The sequence below is a fragment of the Chiloscyllium plagiosum genome, chromosome 16 (assembly GCF_004010195.1).
Source record: "Chiloscyllium plagiosum isolate BGI_BamShark_2017 chromosome 16, ASM401019v2, whole genome shotgun sequence".
Taxonomy (NCBI): Eukaryota; Metazoa; Chordata; class Chondrichthyes; order Orectolobiformes; family Hemiscylliidae; genus Chiloscyllium; species Chiloscyllium plagiosum.
Window position 1 is genome coordinate 51,956,071 of NC_057725.1, and position 23,850 is coordinate 51,979,920.

At 40.5% G+C, this 23,850-nt stretch overlaps 1 protein-coding gene across 2 annotated transcripts in view; it reads right to left on the bottom strand.

Annotated features, from left to right (window-relative positions):
• LOC122557905 (anoctamin-9-like) overlaps nt 1-23,850 on the bottom strand; it is a 130,459-nt gene that overhangs the window by 49,107 nt on the left and 57,502 nt on the right. For both annotated transcript variants that reach the window (XM_043706111.1, XM_043706110.1), the window contains 5 exons: nt 20,079-20,139; nt 15,755-15,837; nt 8,081-8,185; nt 3,907-4,071; nt 1,890-1,926 (listed from right to left, as the gene is read on the bottom strand). In XM_043706111.1, coding sequence (XP_043562046.1) covers nt 1,890-1,926; nt 3,907-4,071; nt 8,081-8,185; nt 15,755-15,837; nt 20,079-20,139 — 451 coding nt within the window. The remainder of the gene's footprint in view (nt 1-1,889; nt 1,927-3,906; nt 4,072-8,080; nt 8,186-15,754; nt 15,838-20,078; nt 20,140-23,850) is intronic.

Here is a 23,850-nt window from a genome sequence, read left to right on the forward strand (position 1 = left end):
TTAGAATTTGGTTATAAAATAGTGAGTGAGAGTGATAGTGACTTTCCTGAATTAGTTAGGATTTCATTAAAGTGCTGTACTGTGTTGCAAGATTCTGGTCTCTTTAATACTTGGTTATATTCAGTAATTTGACTTTTCTGTTTGTTTGTTTATTATTGGAGTTCCTTTTAGACCATGTTTCTCTGTGGATGCTTCAACATGTTAATTTCACGTTGGTAAACCTCCCACTAAAAATAGCAAACAAGAGATTATGGGAATGCATTCAGTGTTTCTTGTTATAATTTAATCTAACAATTTCTAGCCTACATTAAGGTATTAAAAACAGAAATGTTTGAAATGTACACACTGATCAGCTTCTAAAAGAGGATAAGACAAGTTGAAGTTTGAATGTAATCCTTTATCAAAAAGGGCACAGGAATGCAAACATAAAAGTCAACCAGAACAATGATGATGAATGAGCAAGCTTTACATGCTGAACAGGATAAGTGTGGTGGAGTTTCGGGCTACTTACAGCTTATGGAGGGGAACCAGTGAACATGTCTTGCTGGAGTCTGGAGGTGACAAAGGGTTGTACATGGGTTTAATGACAGAAGGTCTTGGTGATGGATAATGTGGGAATCAAACTAGCTACTACAGTTGTGAATGGTCTCATTCAACTCAAAACAGTTGCTGGTGGGGCACATAAAATAATTAGCAAGGGAGTGAAGTTTGTGACAAGGGCTGAAGATCTTTCCAATACTGAGCTGCAGGGAAGTGTGTCTGATCTAAAATTGGATGTTAGACAATCGGTCTAACAGAATAAAGGATGAAATGGTATTTTAGTAGAGGACTATCATCAAGGATGGAGATGTTACGAGGTTACTATTCCTGCAGATGATATGGCTAAAGTCAACTTGCAGATAAGAAAGAAAGAAGGATCAAAGACAGATCTTTGGGGAGTCTAGCAGTAATTGGATGGAAATCTTCCAATGCTGACAATGCACTGTCTATATTCAAGTTGTAAGCAAAGAACAAAGTGAGGAGGGAAAGCTCAAGCATATTCTTAATCAGAATAATCATATGTCTTTCTGTGGACTAACATGGATTCCTGAAAAAGAACATATGTGATAGTGAACCAGTTTGATCATGGGGCATGGATAGGGTAAATAGACACGGTCTTTTCCCTGGGGAGGGGGAGTCCAGAACTAGGTGGCATAGATTTAAGTTGAGTGGGGAAAGATTTAAAAAAGACCTAAGGGGCAACTTTTTCACACAGAGGGTGGTGCGTGTATGGAATGAGCTGTCAGAGGAAGTGGTGGAGGCTGGTACAATTACAAAATTTAAAAACATTTCAACTCACAAATTACCATGATTGTACTGAATCCAATGTTGTACTGATAGAAACAATTATTTTAACATGAAATATTTTATGTTAAATACCTAATCATCCAAACCAAACATGTTTTAACCTTCAAAAGTAAGGCTTCAGCCAAATTACAGAAAATCAATTAAATGAATTATCTGGTCAATTATCAAGATTTGTGCTGCGAAAAAACATATCCCAGAACCCCAGAAAGCAATTTTTGGATCTTCACTTTACATCACTCTTTGCAAGTCCTAACCCTACTACTGTAACTACATTATTCCATTTTTTCTCCTTTCAGAAGAGCGATGGAATGCTAGGTATACTCGCTGCCTAAATTACAATAGTCTCACATCTTATGATGTTTTCAGAGTAATTCCTCTTCATGTGCTGTAGGCATATATTGAGGTCATATTTGAACTGTTAGTTTGCTTAGGGACAATGCCAGAATTTTTCTTATTGTTGTTGTTACCAAGTACCACAGAGAAGCAAATATGAACCTGTAGGGGTTCAAACAATTTTATTACAGTGTAATATATTTACATACCTAAATCGCATAACTTCTTTGCAACTTTACGATTAATCTGGAACACAAAAATGTCAAAAAAGCAGTTTTATTCATATTTCAGGTAATTATAGATAAGTTTTTTTTCTGTTTTACATCTGAGATGTAGAATTATGTATTTCCATTCATTGTAGCACTTGTTTTCATTAAGTTGTGCAGCATTCTATTGGGAATAGTGTCTGAGTTCAACCAGTGAGTAACTTGTATGGGCATTTGCCTCTCCTACCTTTTCAGTTGACAAAAGAATCATGTTTAAAAGATGCTGTTGAGGGAGTCTTGTTGAGCTATTGTAGTGCACCTTGTAAATGGTATGCACTAGTGCCTGTCTGCATCGGTTGTATAGGAAATGAATGTTGAAGGTGAGGGATACAATACCAATCAAATGGATATATTTGTTCTGGATGGCATTTGGCTTCTTAAGTGTTGTTGTGGTGCCCTTATTCAAGCAGTTGGAGAGAATTCCAACACATTCCTGACTTGTTCCTTGTAGTTGGCGTATAGGAATTGAGAAGGCAGGATGTGAGTTATCTGCCACAGAATTACAGAATGGCTGATTCAGAGGATTTCTGTTCTGTGGTAACACCCAGGAAATTTAGGGATTAGCACTAACATCAACTGGGATCATAAAAATTGTCAAAATACACAGATATTTCATAATGCTTATGTTTCAGTGAAAGATCACCATTTAAAAATAAAACAAAATATGATCTAACAAGCCAAATTTCATTTTGGGATCTGACTTGTTCAGTAGTAACATCAGCTGGGATCATAACAAAAGTCAAAATACATAAATATTTTAATATATGTACTCAAACATCAATTCTTTCAAAACTTGCAATGAATTATTTCTGTAAGTACTTCTTGTGCCACATATGCTAGCAATCTGTGAAAATGAAATATTCAGGGCACACTCCATTCCAAAGAGCTTTTACATCTGGCTGTTCCAAAATGTTTGTTACATCCAATTTTGCATGGAAGTAAGGATAGGGCTAGGTATGAAGTTTTCAATGGGTTGCTCAGGACAGTTCAAGCAACACTGTCAGTGAATATAGAATTGACAGGCTTGGATCTAAAAGTGAGAGAGGGAAAAAGAGAGCGAGAGAGAGAAGCAGACTCTGTTAGGCAATGCTGATTTTAGCTACACAGCTGGGAAGACAACTGCACTACATGCATTTCACTCAGTGAGAACTCCTCAAAAGAAGTTGGATATTCTTTGGATTTGGGAACAGGGAAATCCTGGAACCTTGGAATTGCCTGCAAGTCATTAATAGTTCAGTACAGTTGACAGTAAGGGTTGAAAAGCCCACAGCATAATTTTCTCCATAGAACTGAACAAGGGAAAATCCCTCTAAGAAAAACAAAAGGGTAGATCCAGTTTGATGAAGTTGTTGGTGAAAAATAGGTATTGTGCCTGGGATTAAGTGTTGGAGTGTACTTCCCAGAGACTAGGGGAGCATAGACCAAGAATGGAGATTGATTACAGAATGGGAGCAATTTTTGAGTCAGTCCATTATGGAATGACTCTTGAGAAGGAACTTCAAGATTAGATTAGTAAAAATGAAGAATTGTAACCCCTTCTGAAGTTTAAGCAGATTTGATGACCTACCATGTCATTAACACCTGGGGAGAATGGTTGAAAAATCTGTTCAATCTGTGTTGACTACACATGCTATTTGATGTATGCTGGAAAGTGTTTGATTACACTCTATCATGCATATTTACCACATATTACCTTTGGCTGTTAGATTATAATTTTTTATAGATTATACTACTGCTCTAGCATTGTGTAGTAAATTTTATTTTGGTTGTTCAAAATGTGGAATCTTGTGACTCTGTTCTCTTAGTAAATCCCTTGCACCTCATCCTTGTTTACTTCAAAAAAATGACTGGTCCCTAGCCAGATTGCAACATAAATTTGGTAAGCTGATTCAGGATAACAAACAACTGAAAAGAATTGCAGTCCTAAAAATAAAGACAAAGTACTTTAACTCACTCTTACCTTAGTCATGATGAGAATTGTGAAGAAATGCAATACAGCACCAACCATTACAGCAATTGATCTGGCATGATCACTCAGAAATTCTGAACCAGACTTTGTGAACGTCACAGCAGCAATAACCCGACATATCACAATTCCAAGTGAAAGACCAATAATAACAGTGATCTATAAGGCAACAGGGAAAAGTGACACTGGAAATTGGTTGAACACACTAGAGAAAGAAACAATGCTGACAATTATAGGGTCAATGCAGTCTCTAATCCAGAAGGAAGAGTTCGAGAATGTTACATCAGTAACAAATGAAATAGTTCATCACATATACCTATGATCTCATGTACCAAAATAAAACAGCCATAACAATAAGCAAACTCACTATTTGAGAACTTCAGTCCCAACTTGTGCACAACCTGACAACAGAATTTCATCGATTGATTTCTGTTTTACCTCACTATGATAGATTGTTGGAAATCAAGCTCACTATTCTCAGAGTGATCACAAAAGATAAAACTTTCATAAAAGTATACAAAATCCCCAGGATTCTAAAACCAGGTTGACACAAGCATGGACCAGGCTTCTGTACTTAACAATGATTACATATTACAAGTAAATATATTCTAGCTGCAAGTAAACAATTATTAACTATTGACATATAACTCTAATAGTTAAAACCCTTATAAATTTCTCCAACACACGCATACAGACACACACAAAAAGACACTGGTGTTATGGGCAGAGGGAAAGACTAGAAAGTCAGTTTAATTGTCCCTGTCCATAGGGTTCACTGAGATGATCCTGTTTACTTTTCAGGACCCACTGCTACTTGATCTTTCTTCTCCAGGTACTTTTACTTGCTTGTAGGAGGTCGTGTGCTTATTAAGTCACTAACTTATTGATTCAAAGCCAAATTTTATTGCAACTAATAAAAGAAATAAACTAGCTTTCTTCAGGCTTGCAGTATTTTCATTGCAGAAAAAAGGTCAGTTCCTTCTTTTAAAGAGGTTTGATTGCTTCTGACCAGTCCTTTACACCCACAAGTTGTTCAGCTACCGAAGAACCAATCACATAGTTGTTAGGAAGCAGAAGGCCTTTGTTATCGACAATTGCTCACCGCTTCACAACCAATCAACTACTTGTTGTCAGCTCAATCTGCATGTATCCAGCTCTAGCTTGTCTATAGTAACCCCCCTCACTGCTCGAACAAACAGTACTTGTAATTTGCTTTTAAAAAGTGCAGTCATCCTTATCACAATCCTTGATTTTTTAAAAACAACCCTTTTCTCATTTCAGTCCACAATCAAAAATACAGAAAAATGAAAAGAATACATCTTTGCATTCCTTGTTCTACACCAGAAAACTTCAGCTCAATCACTGCTGAGTGATAATAATACTATACACGTTTGGTATTGAAACAGTCACAATCTCAAATTGCCTCCCCATTGATATCTACTATGACAAACTCACTCTTTAATGAGTATTAACATTCTTGAGCTCATCAAGTACTGGACAACAGTAATTGGATAGCAACAAATTGGATAGAATTTGGATAGCAACAAATTCCCTAGCTCAATCCCTACTACAATGCAACAATCTGAAACTTATGTCCAACTGGTACTTTGTAATTCAATTTAATATTCCATCAAATAATAAGTTCTCATTTCACTCTCTATTGAATTTTAAAAGTCCAGGCTCACACCTTGGTGGATATCAACAATTAAAAGCATATCTTCCAATGGACAACAGAATCTGGACCTTCAGTGAAGTAGCATTTGTTGAAGATACTCGGTAGAACAACTGGAGAGGATTTTCAGAGATGAAAGTTTCTACACAGAATATTCTCATCCTGAAAGTCCCCAGAATTTTTCCAACAATGCAGGAATTAGATGGGAACCTCTTCCCACCCTATGTCCTAATGAAGACTTAAGGATTTCTTCATGATACTGCTGCGTTTAACTCTATTCAGTTTAATTTTCAATCAAATAATAAGATCCCGTTTCTGTTCTTGGCAGTTGGGAACACTGGCAGACTTCACAACCGGTGCAACAGAGTTTCCTGTTTGTTGAATCCAGGGGGTGAGGCAGCCTTGATCTGCTGCAGTCTGAGGATGATCAAGACATAGGGGCTAACTACTGAAATCCATTTCCTGCCCTTACGTTTGAAACCTGTGGCTCCCCCCTCTACTTTCAACCCCAACACACAATCACCTTCAAAAAGGTAACTTTCATCCTCACTGCTCCTGGCCTTCCACATTGCTTGGTTACTAGCAACTGTGGCCTTTGATGTGGTTCTGGGGCTCACAGTGGTGGCCAGCCTCAGGTTGGCAGGTAGATTCAGGGGAGTGGGTTATCACTGTCCCTGGAAGTGGTCTGACAGAAAGTTAACTGGATGATCATCTAACTGCCTGATCTGGTGTCCTTTCCAGTTTGCAGTGGTGAAGATGAAGCATGTTGAAGAAAGGTTAGAATTTGCTGTGGATGGGAAAGTGCATCATAGACTGACACTAGAGGGTATAATTTCATCCATACCATTAGACTGTCAGAGCATATCACTAACACTTTATGGAACCATTTTATCTTTGTTCCAGATGGACAGAAATTGATCTGCCTGTACTGCTCGCAAGACAAAGCTTTTCACTGTGCCTCGGTACACATGACAATAAATTCAATTCAATTCAATTCATAATAAATTTGATCATTGCTTGCTGAAGAAAGGTTAGAATTTGCAGTGGATGAGAAAGTGCATGGGACAATTGGATGAAAATTCAATCAGAAAAACACATGACAATAAATTCAATTCAATTCAATTCATAATAAATTTGATCATTGCTTGCTGAAGAAAGGTTAGAATTTGCAGTGGATGAGAAAGTGCATCATGAGAAACTGTCCTAATAGCTTGCTACGCTATGGGACAATTGGATGAAAATTCAATCAGAAAAGGTTCTCTTTCTTTGAATTCCTTAATACTCCACTCCAGTAGAGATAATCTTCAAACTGTTCTTTACAACTCTCAAGAAACAATTCTGACAGACGTTTAAAAAAGTGTTTTTCTTCAACTAAAGTACAAATCTAATTTGTCTGTATCAGTGCATGAACACCAATGCTAACCAGTTTTAGTTTAGGCTTTCAATCATTGCAGCCCTGCCTGAAAAAGCTACTTTCCTTTAAATTTATCTCAATATATGTCTTGCAAAACAGCAAATATTCCCCTTCTTTGTGTCGTGAAACAAAATAATGGTTTGCAGTGTTTTTGCATGGTATACTGAGGGTGAAATTGCCTTACATATAATTTAGTGTAGGAATGAGAGTGTTCTGAGTGCAAAACTATCTTATATATATTTATAGTGCAATTAGTGAGAGTACGGAAACAGATTTTGGAAATTCCCTTGTGTATCATATAATGTAGTAGTCTGAGTTGGGTATGAGGTATTTTTTGTTTATAAAGTATTGCAGGAATGTAAACTGACACAAGAGGCTTGTTTATGAGTTTCTTGTGCAGTGAGACCTGGTCTGACATTTACCTTTAATTTTACACTAATAAATTTGATCATTGCATGTTGAAGAAAGGTTAGAAATTGCTGTGGATGAGAAAGTGCACCATAGACTGACAATAGAGGGTATAATTTCAGTCATACCATTAGACTGACAGACCACATCACTAACACTTTATGGAACCATTTTATTTTTGTTCCAGATGGACAGAAATTGATTACATGATTATTCACTGAGACAAGCATCTGACAAATCTGTACAGTACTTTCTCCCCACACTGCCTAATGGACATAACTGTATGATAAATCCTAGAAACTCAGTGAAAACCTGTAGCAATTAATATGGGGCTGGACAACTGCACATGGAGTTCACTTGCACCACCCCTCCAAATTTATTGAGGAAGCTACCTTATAGTGCAATTAAAGTTCATGAAGAATGCTCAGTTCAACAAGGACTGTTAGAAACAGGAAGTGAGATGGAAGCTGCCACTTGTTTTCTACAATTTTAAATACTCATGCTACTCAATCCAATTCCCTAGCATGAGTGTCCAATGTGCGTAGCACTTGGATAGGATATCAGTGGAGCAAAGTTTAGGTTATAATATCGTCCCTTATATGCTGTTTATTTGCTAATATTTTTCTTAATGATGACTTATTACAACAGAGTATAAACACAACATAATAACTTACCAGAATACATGCTAGCAACATAACAATTGTTGTGCGTTTGTATGAATGGTGATATTCTTTAGCTTTGACATCAGGATTGTATAATAGCCCAAGCGCCAGTTCCTCCTAATGCAATAAAACAATCATATCAGAATTGAATTGTCTCTCTACTTCAACCCAATAATGGAAACAAAGATTTACAAAGATGTTACCAAGACTAGAGGGTTTGACTTAGAAGGAGAAACCAGAACTTTTTTGCCCTGGAGCATGAGAGACTAATGGGTGACCTTATAGAGGTTTATAAAATCTTGAGGGGCATAGGTACAGTGAATAGTCAGTTTTTCTCCAGAGTAGGGGAGTCTAAACCCAGAGTGCATAGATTTAAGGTGAGAGGGGAAAGATTTAAAAGGGACCCAAGGGCAGCTTTTTTTACACAGGGAGTGGTGTGAGCTGTCAGAGCAAGTGGTAGAGGTGAGTGCACTTAGAACATTTAAAAGGTGTTTGAAAAGGCATATGGATTAGAAAGATTTAGAAGGATATGGGCCAAATGCAGGCAAATGGAACTATTCAGTTTAGGATACCTGGTCAGCTTGGACAAGTTGGACTGAAGAGTCTATTCCTGTGTTGTATTATTCTGTGACTCCTACAAGTAAATTAACATTTTCCTTGTCAATTGAATACTAATAGCAAGATTTTTGACTCGCAATGGAGATGTGAATGGTGTAGTGAAATGCTGAACTTAGAATTTTGTGTTGAGAAAACAATTTTCCCCTGTCTTCCCAACCTCATGTTATTCTCATGTAGTCTTTTCATGGACAAGAAATTATTGTGGTGCAAAATGCATGCACACACACCCTCTTCAAAAGACAGGATCATCATTATGGGGACCACAGGAAAATTCTTCCTGCAAATTATGTACACCTGCTGTTGAGGATTGTGGTAGGCTAAAAACAATGAACCTCTTTGGATGGCTTGTGACTGTAATGATTGTAACAAGCTCAGCCAGGTGGATCTCATGGAATATGAGTTCCCTGATTGGACCAGATTAAAAGCCCCAATCAGGGACCCCTAGCTGACAGACAAAAGCAGGAGTGGCTCTCCAGTGGAGGGTTCTCTACATGGGAGTCCTCCCCCTTTCCCTCAGGGATCTGGGATGGAGGGTGCTGCACGCAGCAGTCCCTTGCAACCACAGATTGCGGTGGTTCACAGACTTCCAGCCCAACTGCTTGTTGTGCGGTGCGGTGGAGTCCGTGAACCATGTATATATTGGGTGTGGATGCTTGCACTCCCTTTTTGATTTTCTTAAAAACCTCCTTCTCTGTTTTTGGTTGCACTTCAGTCCCACACTTCTAATCTTCGGGCACCCGGTACGGAGGGGGGAGGGCAGATCTGAGGACCTCCTCATAGGTCTGCTCCTGGGCCTGGCCAAACTGGCCATAAACAGGTCCAGGCAGCGGGCCATGGTGGGGGTAATTATGGCTGAGTGTCTACCCCTCTTCCGCGGTTATGTTAGAGCCCGTGTGTCTCTGGAGAAGGAGCACACAGTGTTCACCAACACCCTTGAGCTATTCAGGGAGAGGTGGGCACCACAGGGAGTGGAGTGCATTATTTCCCTGTCCAATTCTATTTTGATTTAATCCCTACCCTTCTCTTCACTGTTTGATCACACAGCATTGCCCTTTGATGTGAAGGGCATTGCTTGTCACTGGCCACTTGGGTGTTTCTTTTCTTTTCTTCCTGGTGGTGGAAACTGAATAAAGACTTGATCACCTTATGTCTTTCACTGTGTCTCACACCTGCACACACACAACATGGGTGCGGGGGGAAAATAAGCACTACCAGTGTTAGGCAGTAGTGTAGGGGAAAGTAAAACAACAAAAAAAGGAGTGTCAGAGGAATAAAGAAAAAGTCTACTTGAAGAGGACAAGGCAGTGCTGCCCATATCTTCAGGCTGAATTCGTTAGTGGGCTCTAATTCTAACTGCATTTACAAGTTGGAACACCATCGAGGAGGCCAAGTAGCAAATGCGGATGCATGGAGCGGCCTCCCATTGGCAGATACAGCACTGGTGGTACCACCACTGCAAGGGTCTGTTCTGGTTTTAAACTTGCTGGACACAATTCCGGTCACAGATGACAATATCAGACTTTGCACAAAGAAAAATCTGGTCCTGGCAAAACTGAAACAGCTGGTGGTGATTGGGGAAATCAAAGGGACGTCACAACCAGAATTGAAATCTTATTGGATCCAGAAAGACCAGATCACAGTCGGCGAATATTATTATAGAGAGCAAGAGTGATTGTCCTGAGCGAAGGTCGCTGCCAGATACTGGCTGAACTCCACCAGGGTCATCCAGGAGTTTCCAAAATGAAAATGCTGGAGAGAGGTTATGGCTGGTGTCCAGAATTGGATGCAGACATAGCCACGTTGGTGGTACAGTGTCCAGAGTGCTAACAACGACAAACATTACAGGCCGCAGCTCTCCCACATTCTTGGGAATGGCTGGGTAAACCCTGGACTCATTTACATGTCGACTATGCAGGTCCTTTCATAGGTTTAGTTCTTACTTATTATGGACACCCACTCAAAATGGCTAGGTGTGCATCAAGTTCAGTTGTCAATGATGAGAAGATTCCACAGCACGTTAAATCTGATCTTCCCAGACCTGGGCTGGGAGGGGAACCAATCAGGAGCACCAGTGCTGGACATAAGACTCCACTAAGCAAGAGAGACAGTTTACTATAGTTGTGGGTACATTCACTGAGCTCAGAAGTTGATTTGCAGATGTTTCATTCCCTGTCTAGGTGGCAACATCAGTGCTTTGAAGCCTCATGTGAAGCGTTGCTGTACTGTGTCTTCTGGAATTTATTTGGTTCCATTCCTGCTGCTTCCGGTTGCTCGTTGTCGTGGCTGCTTTATTGGGTCCAGGTTAATGTGTTTGTTAGGTCATGCCATTTAGTGGCTAGTTGGTGTTCATGGATATGGATTGATAGTTGTCTGCCTGTTTATCCTATATAGTGTTTTGTACAGTATTTGCATGGCATCTTGTAAATTATGTTAGTCTTACACATGATAGGTATAGGGTCTTTTGTTCTGGTGAGCTATTGTCTGAGCATGGCCTCCAGTTTTTTAGGTTGTTGTGAATTTGAATGGTTGGAGAAGTCTGGCTGTTAGTTCGGAGACATTTTTTATATAAGGTAGCAAGGCTAGTGGGTTGGGTCATGGTATGTCCTCATCATGTTGAAGTTGCGGATGAAATTGCAGGGATATCCGTTCCTGGTGAAGACTCTGTAGAGGTGGTGTTCTTCTTCCCTTCGCAGGTCGGGAGTGCTGCAGTGTGTTGTAGCCCTTTTGAATAGGGTTCTAATACAGGGACTTAATAAAAAACACACTACTGAAACTACAAAAAAAATGGGCTGATAACCAGGATTCACTTACAAAGGATGAAACCAGAAGGCAACAACACCCCAAGATTTTATGGATTACCCAAGATACACAAGCCAAACATACCACTTACACCCATTGTGGCACTTCCAGGAGCTCCAGCACATAAAATTGCAAAATAGCTCCAACAAAAACTGAAACATCTTATCAGCAGATCCAAACACTCCATTACAATCATCACAGGAATTCCTAGACAATACGAAGAACATAAACATAGACAAGGATGAAGCAATGGTCTCATTTGTTGTAAAGGCACTGTTCACTTCAATTGACAAAACTCTAGCCAGAGAGACAATAGCCAACCTCCTGGACAAGCAGAACAGACAACACGATGGGGAATATATCAACAAGGACTGCATACTCAAACTACTAGACCTGTGCTTGACGACACATTTCACATTCAACAACAAAAATATGAACAGATCAATGGGATACCTATGGGCTCACCCATCTCTGGGTTCACAGCAAAAGCAGTGATGCAAAGACTGGAACAAACAGCCCTCCCATAAATCTGACCCAAATTCTGGATCAGATACTTTTGTAATTATTAAGAGAACAGAGATCAAGAACACACACCAGATTATCAACACCATGTTCACAGGATCAAATTTACGAGAGGGGAGGAAACCAACAACCAACTCCCATTCCTGGATATGATGGTAGAAAGAACATAGAAGAGTGAATACACTACAAGAGCATACAGAAAGCCACACACAGACCAGATCCTGAACGAGAACAGCAACCACCTGGACACACACAAATGAAGCTGCATTAGGATCCTGTTTAAAAGGGCTACAATACACTGCAGCACTCCCGACCTACCAAGAGAACAACTCTACAGAGTCTTCACCAAGAACAGATGTCCCCACAATTTTATCCGCAGATGCCTAGCAGATAGACAACACGATGAGGACATGCCACGACCCAACACACTAGCCTTGCTACCTTATATAAAAAATGACTCTGAGCTAACAGCCAGACTTCTCCGACCACTCAAATTCACGACAACCTAAAAAAATAACAGTTACGCTCAGACAACAACTCACCAGACCAAAAGGCCCTATACCCATCATGTGCAAACTAAGATAATTTACAAGATTCCATGCAAAGACTGCACGAAACACTACATAGGACAAACAGACAGATAACTAGCAATCCGCATCCATGAATACCGACTAGCTACTAAACGCCATGATCAGCTGTCCCTAGGAACCATATACATAGATGACAAGAACTACAAATTTGACTGGGACAACAAAATGAAAAGCTAAACTGAGAGCAGCCAAAGAATTTCTAGAAACATGGCACTCATCCACATACTCCATTAACAAACACATTGACCTAGACCCAATATGCCAGCCACTACAACAAAAACTGGAACCAGCAACTGGAAACGTCAGGAATGGAACCAATTAAGTTCCAGAAGCTGCAGTACAGCAGCGCTTCACAGGTGGCTCCAAAGCACTGAAGATGTCACCAAGACAGGGGACGAAATGTCTGCAAATCAACTTCCCAACTCGGCGAACGAACCCACAACAATGGCAACAGGCACCTGAGTTACAAATCTTTACGCAAACCCAAAGACAGCTTACTTCAGGGATGACGTTTGGTGTAGGAACCATCGGAATGACCCTGCAAGGGTAAGAGGCATGATTGACATAAGGTCAGTCCAGTGATGTTTAAAGTTCAGTTAGTTGCAACAGTCCTGAACAAGCATGTAGACCATATGAAAGCTGCAAACGTGCAAACGCTGTGGGAGCAAAATGTGCCCAGCTCTTCAACTGTCTTTCCAACTGTTCCAGAACCCATGGGTTCTCTCTTTACATCAAGCATTGAAGATAGCTCAGAATCTGAGATGGATATGGCGGATGTCGTCATCTCAATGCCTTTGCTGCCTGAGGAGGAGAACGAATTTCTTCCAAAACACTCCAGGTGCAAGAGATGACCTACTGTGTGCTACAAGCTGCCCATATCAGAGGCAGAGTTGGAGGAACCTGAGCCAGTGCTAAACTGCCCTAGGAGGAGCTCCAAAAAAAAAAAACAGCCCATGTCCTTGGACTCAGAAGGGGAGGAATATAAGGTCATAACGTCAGCCAGATGGACTGCAAGAAACCGAGTTCCCTGATTGGGGCTGTTAATCAGGTCCAATCAGGAACTCTGGCTGACAGATAACAACAGAATTGTCAGATATCATAGTTACTCTGACAGCTGGCTCTGAGAAATCTGGATCAGTATTGGGGTCTCTCCATGTGTAAATTAAGGGTGACTTGGTGACGGAATACCAGCCTCTATGGAGTTATTTCAGGGATCACTAGAGGAGTTAGGAACATTCTTAGTGGTAAATGAAAAATGCTTTGACAGCTTCAAATATCACTACTAGGTGCAGTATTATAATATAGTTTTTATGTAATGATTTTTGGGGGATCTGTCCTACAAGTTGACCATTATATTGTCCAGCTTTGGGCAAGTGTTAACAGGCATTACAAAACTTTTTCCAATGGAGAAGGTACCACCTTGCATTTAAAATGGACAAAAATTGTATTGGTAAACCCTCCTTGTCATGTATACAACTGGGATTTCAATATACAAACAGGTCTGACGATAAAAAAGATCCTTTATTTATTTATTCAATTGCCAGTATTTATCACCCATCCCTGGAAGCCGTTGAGAAGATGATGTTAAGCTGCTGCAGTCCATTTGGTATAAATAGATCTGCAGTGCCATTGGGCAAACAGTTCCAGGATTTTAACTTAGCAACACTGAAATAACGGTGATATATTTCCAAGTCAGGATGTGAGTGATTTGGAGGCGAACTTGAAAATTTATGGTGTTCCCAGAAATCTGGTACCCTTGTCCTTCAAGATGATGGTGATCATAAATTGGCAAGTGCTGTTTAAGGAGCCCTTGGTGAATTTCTATAATGCATTAAGTAAAAGTTGCACACTGAGCATCGATCATGGAGGGATTAAATGTTTGTGGATGTGGTGCTATTTAAGTGGGCTAGTTTATCCTGGAGAGTGTTAAAATTCTTGAGTATTGTCGGAACAGCTTTCATCCAGAGTGTTCTATCACACTCCTGACTTGTGTCTTGCAGATAGGAGACAAGCTTTGTGGATTCAGGAGGTGATTTATTCCCAGCCACTGACCTGCTGCTAATCCAGTTCCGTTTCTGGTCAATGGTAACTTCCAGGATGTTGATAGAGGGGATTCAGTGATGATAACACCATTGAATATTAAGGGGACATTATCATGAACAGATGCACCTGCAGCAGGCAGATTGGTGAGGATGATGTCATGTATGTTTTCCGACTAGTTACTTCCCTTACCACTTACAACAGACCCAAACTAGCAACTATGTCCTTCTGGAGTTGGTTTGCTCAATCAGTGGTAATGTTGCCAAGCTATTCTTAGTGGTTGGCATTGAAATCTCCCATCCAGAGTTGATTCTGCACCCTTGCTCCCCTGAGTGTTTCTTCCAAGTGCTGTTCAAAATGATCAACAGAAGGTTTCCTTGTTTGTGTTTGACTTGATGTCATGAGATGCCATGGGTCCAAAGACAATGTTGAGGAGTCCAACTCCTTCTTGTCTGTATATCACTGCCACCTCTGATGGATCAGGACATATCCAGAGATGGTGATAGTGTTGTCTGGGATGTTGTCTTGTTATATGATTCTGTGAGTATGACTATGCCAGGCTGTTGCTTGATATGTCTATGCCATTGTTAGTCACAATTTTAGCACTAACCCATAAATTTTCATATAGGGTCATCCGAGCTGTATTTGCCATTGACATTTCCAGTGCCTTATTTGATGCTAGGCTTCATGAGACTATCTGGTGATTGATACAATTAAATAGCTTTGGAAACCCTTTCTCACTGGGTGGTTAAGAGTTAAAACACATTGCTGTGACTCTGGAGTTACGCATAAGCCAGACCAGGTAAGAATTGTAGTTTCCTTCCCTAAAGTGAACCTATGGATTTTTATGACAATTGGCAATGATTTCATGACAATTAGATTTTTAATTCCAAATTTATATTGATTTGAAATTGCACCCTCTGCCACTGTGGGATTGAAACGCATGTATTGATTGCTAATCCAGTGATATTACCTCGATATCAATGTCTTCATATTCTGCCAATTCCAAAGTCTCCTCTTTCACTGGTGTCAGAATGGCAAGAAAGAGCACCTCACCACCAGCGGTGTAATCTAAAAACTCTCAAAGTATCAATGTAGTGTTCATTAAAGTTTTTACCTCGTCCTCATCCCAGTGGTACAAATCCCATGAGCAGACAGATCTTGCTCGGGCTCGTTTCCACAGTTCCAAAAATACAGTAGCTATATTTTGAGAGAGAAACATTCACTGAAATAACAATTATTAACTTAATTAATAATCACAGGCAGACTTTTATACTCCCCTCTGAATGGGTTTAGCAGTAGATAGGGAATGTAAAATACATCCGCCTGCCCCTGATACTGCACATTTTTACAAGTGGAATGGAAAGGGCTGGGGGACAAATCTTCCCTTGTGTCAAATGAGGTACTTAAGTAGTTAATAATACATGTAAGGACCATTTCCTATCTCTGCCAATATTTCATTGGATAGCTTGGAAATTTTGCAAGTAACACTGCTCGAACACTAGGATAGTGAGATTAGTTGCTTCATTTATGGATACTTATTTTAAAGAGACTCCACCAAGCTCCAGACGTTCCTGCATGTTCCTTTCCCTGCTATCCGTCTAACTGATCCGCCTCATTTGGGCCTGCCAGCCTGACCGTGGCAAAGTCCTCTCTCTTATTTTGCATCCAGTCCAGTGCAAACATTATTGGAATCCAGTCCCAGTTAATGCCACAATGAGCTTATGGCAACTGGCTGACAGCTCTCGGAGGCAGGTCAGATAGAGATGGTAGTCTTGCCTCAAGGTAATTAACATGGATATTAAATTACTATGGGACCATGGGCCTGGGAACATAGGACAAAGAACAGTACAGCGCAGAACAGGCTCTTCGGCCCTTGATGTTGTGCCGACCTGTGAACTAATCTAAGCCCATCCCCCTACACTATCCCAACATCATCCATATGCTTATCCAAGGACTGTTTAAATGCTCCTAATGTGGCTGAGTTAACTACATTGGCAGGCAGGGCATTCCTGACCTTTACCACTCTCTGAGTAAAGACCTACCTCTGACATCTGTCTTAAATCTATCACACCTCAATTTGCAGCTATGCCTCCTCGTATAAGATGACATCATCATAGTAGGAAAAAGACTCTCACTGTCCACCCTATCTAATCCTCTGATCATCTTGTATGTCTCTATTAAATCCCCTCTTAGCTTTCTTCTCTCCAATGAGAACAGACCCAAGTCCCTCAACCTTTCCTCATAAGACCTTCACTCCAGACCAGCCAACATCCTGGTAAATCTCCTCTGCATCTTTTCCAATGCTTCCACATCCTTTCTGTAATGGGACGACCAGAACTGTACACAATACTCCAAGTGCAGCCGCACTAGCATTTTGTATAGTTGCAGCATGACATCACGGCTCCGGAACTCAATCTAACACACCATATGCCTTCTTAACAACACTATCAACCTGGGTGACAACTTGCAGAGAATCATGTACATCGACACCAAGATCCCTCTGCACATCCACACTACCAAGAATCTTTCCATTGACCCAGTACCCTGCCTTCCCGTTATTTTTCCCAAAGTGAATCACCTCACATTTACCTGCATTTTCATTTGCCACCTCTCAGCCCAATTCTGCAGTTTATCCAAGTCCCCATGCAACTTGCAACTTTCTTCCACACTGTCCACCACTCCACCAACTTTAGTGTCATCTGCAAACTTACTAACCCATCCACCTACACCCGTATCCAAGTCATTTATGAAAATGACAAACAGCAGTGGTCCCAAAACAGATCCTTGTGGCACACCACTAGTAAATGGACTCCAGGCTGAATATTTTCCATCAACCACCACTCGCTGCCTTCTGACAGAAAGCCAGTTTCTAATCCAAACTGCTAAGTCACCCTCAATCCTATGCCTCTGCATTTTCTCCAACAGCTTACCATGTGGAACCTTATCAAAGGCTTTACTGAAGTCCATGTACACCATGTCAACTGCCCTACCCTCATCTACATGCTTGGTCACCTTCTCAAAAAACTCAATGAGGTTTGTGGGACACGATCTGCCCTTGATGAAACCATGTTGACTATCTCCAATCAAATTGTTGTCTGCTAGATGATTATAATTCCCTTCTCTTATCATCTTTTCTAAAACTTTTCCTACAACAGATGCAAGGCTGGTCTATAATTACCTGGGTCATCTCTCCTCCCCTTCTTGAACAATGGCACAACATTTACAATCCTCCAGTCCTCTGGTACTAAACATGTAGACAATGACGACTCAAAGGTCAAGGCCAAAGGCTCCGCCACCTCCTCCCTCACTTCCCAGAGAATTCTCAGATAAATCCCATTTGACCCAGAGGACTTATCTACTTTCACACCTTCTAGAGTTGATAACACTTCTTTCTTACTGACCTCAATCCTTTCTAGTCTAATACCCGTATCTCAGTCTTCTTCTCTCCAATATTCTCCTTTTTCTGAGTGAAAACAAATCAGAAATATTCTTTAACATCTCTCCAATCTCCACAGGGTCCACACACAACTTCCCACTTCTGTCTTTGACTGGTCCTATTCCTACCCTATCCATCCTTTTATTCCTCACATACCTATACACTGGAACACTGTATATTGGTATGTGAGGACTATACACTGAAGTACATTGGAATAAAAGATTTGCAAGTTTAAACTGATGGATAAATATAAATTGCATGCACATGGACTGAATACTGTATTTTGAGCTCTTCCAATAATAAACTGGTATATTAGTGAGTTACAAATACCAGGAAAACACCAAATTTAATCCTTGATTGATCCTAAAGTAATTAATCAGAGCCAAGAGGCAATCAGAACTTCCACAACCCTAAGCACTTCATTGGTCTCAGTCTGCTATGCTAGGAAGAGGAAAGATAAGCCTGAGCTCCCTTTCCCAACTGCTAATTACTGATCCCATTGGACACTATGCACAATGGGGCTTAACTATGCAACCACCAAAATAGAACATTCTGAAAATGCTCATTGCTAGGATTGATACATTAGACATTGGCTTTTGGGTGATATTCTGTTAAACTGCTTCTAACTGTAAACTATATCATCAACAGGGTCACTAACTTGGGGGAGAAAATTGAGGAAATGATGGGCAGAACTTCCTATCCTGCATTGGGAAACCAATGCTGAGACCATTTATGTGTCCTTCCCCCACCCTGGGGTTCGGGACACTGGTAATAGTTATCACAGCTGGCAATTTTAGTGGAGGTGGGCAACTTGGCTGTATACTGATTGGCCAATTACAGGGTAAAGGAGTCGAGGCAGAAATGCTGAGGTACCGGCCTCATGTAAACAAACACAACAATCATTACAGTTGCCTGTATTTTGCAGGGAAAGATAGAAGCACTAGAAATCCAGGAGGAGAAGCCAGGCCTGAAATGAGAATTGCCCCTCGATTCTGCAAAACTGTTCTGGAGTTATTTCTGCAGGCGGTGAAGGAGATGTAGAAAGGTTCTCCTTCCCGTGCATTGAAGGAAAAGAGCAGTAAACTGGACGGATTGAGGTTGCTGACATTGCAGTAGCATCAGTTATATGGAACTGAATGTTCAGGTGCTTCCTGAACCCTTAACAAGTGTTGAGGATTCACCCAGCTGTGATACCTGCATCTACCTCAGCATTTCTGCCTTGACTCCTTTACCCTGTAATTGGCCAATCAGTATACAGCCAAGTTGTCCACCTCCACTAAAATTGCCAACTGTGATAACTATCATCAGTGTCCCCAACCCCAGGGTGCCTGAAGGTGCAGGTGATACAGAACACTGTAGACTATCACTATGCACAAAACCTTTGCAAATTAAAATTAAAAAAGAACATCTGTAGGAGTGTCCTGCAGGTACCACCACAGTCCATAGACCCGAAAAAGATGTTCAGAAGCCCAAATATTTGCTCAATGATGATTCTTGTGAGCAGATAGTTTAATTTGTAGTGCCTCTGTAGCTCCATTTCAAAGTGATACAAAGGGTCAAGAAGTCACCTTTACAAGGACTAACACTCGAGCTCGAGAATCCATCCATGTAGTTTGGATGATGGAATAAGTGGCTGGGGCATCACAGATTACCAGGGGATGGTGTTATGGCATCTGCCAGGAATGACAGATGGAGGAAGCTCTTTTTGAGGTGTTCATGGCATGCCATTCCCCTTCCTGAGAGAAGGTAAAACTAATAAGAGAGGTGACTTGAAACTGGTGTGCTTGTTAGTGATGCTCAATTAGCACTCGCCCACCTCTTGGAACCTGATGAAGGTAGGAATAAGACTTTCCCATTATGTGTAATACTCTTTTCAAATATTTTGCTATGTACTACAATTATTCATACTATGGGGGTGGACTAGCTTTGAAAATAACACCTGGGTAGACTTTTGTTTATTAACTAAAATGGAAACCAACATTGCGCTGAAGAAAATACCTACCCCAGATTGCCATGAACATTGCAAAAACAACTGTCCCTTCATGGTCAAATAGTTGTGTGATCTGCAGAAATAGAATAAGGTAAATTTACTCAACAAAAACAACTTATATTCCTATAACTCCTTATCCAAATAAATCGACAAAGGTGCTTCACAGGAGTAATATACAACAAAGAATATCACTAAAGCACCTAAGTAGATATTAGGACAGCTAAGCAAAAGCTTGATCAGAAGTGTAGGGCTTTATAGAGTGTCTTAAAGAAAGGAATTGAGGTAGAATGCCAAGGAAGTATATGAAGGGTATTCTGCAATTTATGACTCAGGAATTGATGATATAGTCACAAATGGGGGTGCACAGGAGGCCAAAACCAGACAGCAAGTGTCTCAGAGGGTTATGAACCTGGAGGCGATTACAGAGATAGTGAAGGATAAAGTAATGGAGGGGTTTGAAAACATGGATGTGAATTTAAAAATACAATGTTGCATAGTCAGAAACTAATGTGTGTCAGTGAGAAGGGAGGTGATGGGAGAACGAGACTTGGGGCAAGTTAAGACATAGACAGCAGACATTTAAATGACCTCAAGTTTATGGTGGACAGAATGTGGAAAATCAGCCAAGGTTACATTGGAATACACAAGTCTAGAGGTAATAAAGACTTCAATAACAGATTAGTAACACATGACAGGACAAAGACAAAACATTACAAACATGGAAATAAACCATCTTAATGATGGCACAAATATAGGGTCGAGAGCTGATCTCAGGGGTCAGGTGCAACACCAAAGTTGTGAACAGACTGGCATAATTTAAGACTGGTACAAGGCTGGGAAACTGAATCAATTGCCAGAGAAGAGATTTTGCAGTGTCAAACACAATCAATGGCTCCAATATTTAATAGAAGTAAATTTCTGCTGAAGGTCTGTGGCAACGTGGGCAGTGTATCCTGCCTCAGAACCAGAAGCTCCTGATTCAGAACTTGGTGTGCAGAGAGGGGGAAATTAATATCATAGCTAAACAGGTTTTGATTCCTTTCCACAAATGTCAATGGCTGGCAGAAGAATAAAAGAGATTCCTAGTCAGCCACAAAGTAAAATAAATTAGAGTTTTATCTTCACTATCCATAGCTCCAAGCTAAAACATGCAAACATAAATATGTATGTTGCCATAGCAACTCAGATTCCTGGAGAGGGTGGTTGCCTCACGTGGCAGGATGGCCATCGTGTTGGTATTCTATTCCCACGTCAGCTGGGTTCGATGTTGAACCTGCCTCCTTGATATGGTAGAGGTTGTAGCACTGAGATTTGCCTTCAGGCAGGGAATCTAAGAAGAAATTATTACCTATCCAGTGCTGATTGTCACATAAAGATTGTGATAAATTAACGACAATAGAAAAGTTAAGGGAAGTAACTGCGAGATAGAGTTAGATGTTGAAAATTAATACTGTGTTTATAGATTATGTTGCCAGCTGTCTGCATGTAGATAAGGTGGCCAAGGATAAACTCTTGGGATTCAGCAGATGTGAAAGAAAGTCTGCAGTGAAGCCATTGCAAATGTTTTTTCTGGCTAGATAAACAAGATAGACATTGGGTTGGTATGTGTTGGAGGAGGATGGTGTGACAAACATTTTAAAGAGTACAGAAAGTTTAAGGAAGACAGGGAGGTATAGTTTACCTATCATACAGTCATAACTGTGACTTTCTTATCAGAGTTGTTTCAGTAGTGTGGATCGCAAATCTGATTGGAAGGATTTAGACATGAAGTCTGAGAAAGATGGTAACAGATTTTGTCAGTGACATGTTCAAAATCTTTGGAAAGGAAAAAAGTTGGAGGTTGGACAGTAGTTTGCATGGGTGGCAGGTCAAATGTTGGATTTTGAAAAGATAGCTAATTATAATGACCATACATTTAAAGGTGAGGGTCTATACCCAAAGGAAAAAAGCCTTTTAAAGTACTAGTTAACATGGGATCAAGATGGGAAATTAGATGTCAGCATTTTAGAGGGAGTAGAATCAAGAAAATATTCAGTGGGTCTCATGGACAAAAGGAGCTCATTAAAAGAGTTATAGAAACTAGAGAATTGCAAGATCATGGGTAGAGCAGCAGTTGAGCATTATTGGTAGTTTGACCAGATGGTTTTGTGGCAGAGAGGATTGTGGCAGAGGCAACAGTTCTGATCATTTCAAGTTTAGCGATAAATGTTCATTAATGTCTATGAGCTCCTTGTGCATGTTGCGGGAGATGAGGGTGAAGGAGTTAGGAAGAGGAGTTTAGTAAGATGTTAAGCAATAGAAAAAAGAAGCTGGGGTTTCTTTGCAATCCAGGTTGATCCTGGAATAGTGAACATTTCAGCAGACACAAACACAACTCAACAGTACTTTCTTATACCTAGCCAATCTGGCAACAAGTGGCTAAATCACTTGGTTGCATATATCCTTTATAAAATCTGTGTCCCTTGCAGTAAAAGAACCAGAGTTCAGGACCATACCAGGGAAGTAGTAGGGAGTAATGGTTACAGGGTAATGGTTATTTTGAGGTCTAAGGTGGATGCAACAGTTTTACTTAGCAAACCTTTAACAGCAAAATATTATGACAATTGAAGGGCCAAAGGCTAGAAAATTGATAATTTAAAAATGTAACTGTAAGCGAATTTTAGGATCACCTTTTCCAAATGTTGGATATAGATGAATGTTAAGTGGTACAGAAATAATCAGAGATGGCTTTACCTGTAATTGATAATATGGAACCTACAATGTGATATTTCAAACCAAGTGGGTGCCTGGGAATTTGTGTTCAAGAGTTTCCATGGAAGGGCAGACTATGGAAGATGAAAGAGTATTGACCTCACAGAAGAGAGAACATGATGAGTTGAAATGGAGGTCAAAATCACAGAGGATGAGAAGTTGCTCTGTGCAGAAGCCAAGGTAGGAATGCATTTTGGTAATCGCAGCACTAAAATTTTTAAACAAACTTGGGAAGATAACAAAGAATTTGAGGTGAGAGGTGGAACAGCATAGGATGCTGTAAGAAGGAGAAAAATCCAGAGGAATAAGGAGTTAAATCGGTCTGTAATCTGGTGATAAGTGCCACACCATCACTACAATGAACTTGGCTATACAAGTAGGGACGGCTTAATTAAGTGACAAGTTATCATCAACCCTCAGCTTGATTTCTTCTAAGGCCAATGATATTTATGTAATAATCCTAAATAAATTGTTGGATAGCAAGTCCTTAGTCAAAATACCCATTTACATATGAAGAGACATTTGTAAAGGGGCGGTGAGAGCTCATCCACTAGCAGTCCAGCAGTGAGAGGAGTGATTTGGATAGAAGACTAACAGGATTAGGCCCTGGAAGGCAAAAAAAGTCAAGAAGGAAATAGGGTAAGGCAACTGAAGTTGCTCCTCATAATAAGTCAGGACCAAGTGCCTCACTCAGCCTGTAGAGGATGCCAAAAGAGGGAACCTGTAGGCTGAGGAATTGTTCAAAAATAATACAAAGGAACCTCGATTATCCGAATACCAATTATCCAAAAGTCGGATTATCCGAAAGAGATCTCAAGGTCCCGATAGAAACATTACATCAAAGACATGCTTCCAACAATGATCGTGGTTTTTGTTTACAGTGATTAAACAGGTACTGTCTCCAAATGACTAACCTCTTGCCCTCTCTCTCTCTCTCTCTCTCTCCCCCCATACTTACTCTGGAGTTCTACACAGGGTGGTGTTGGATGGGGTTGGGGGCGGGGGTGGGCGTGTTGGCCGGGGATGGGGCAGG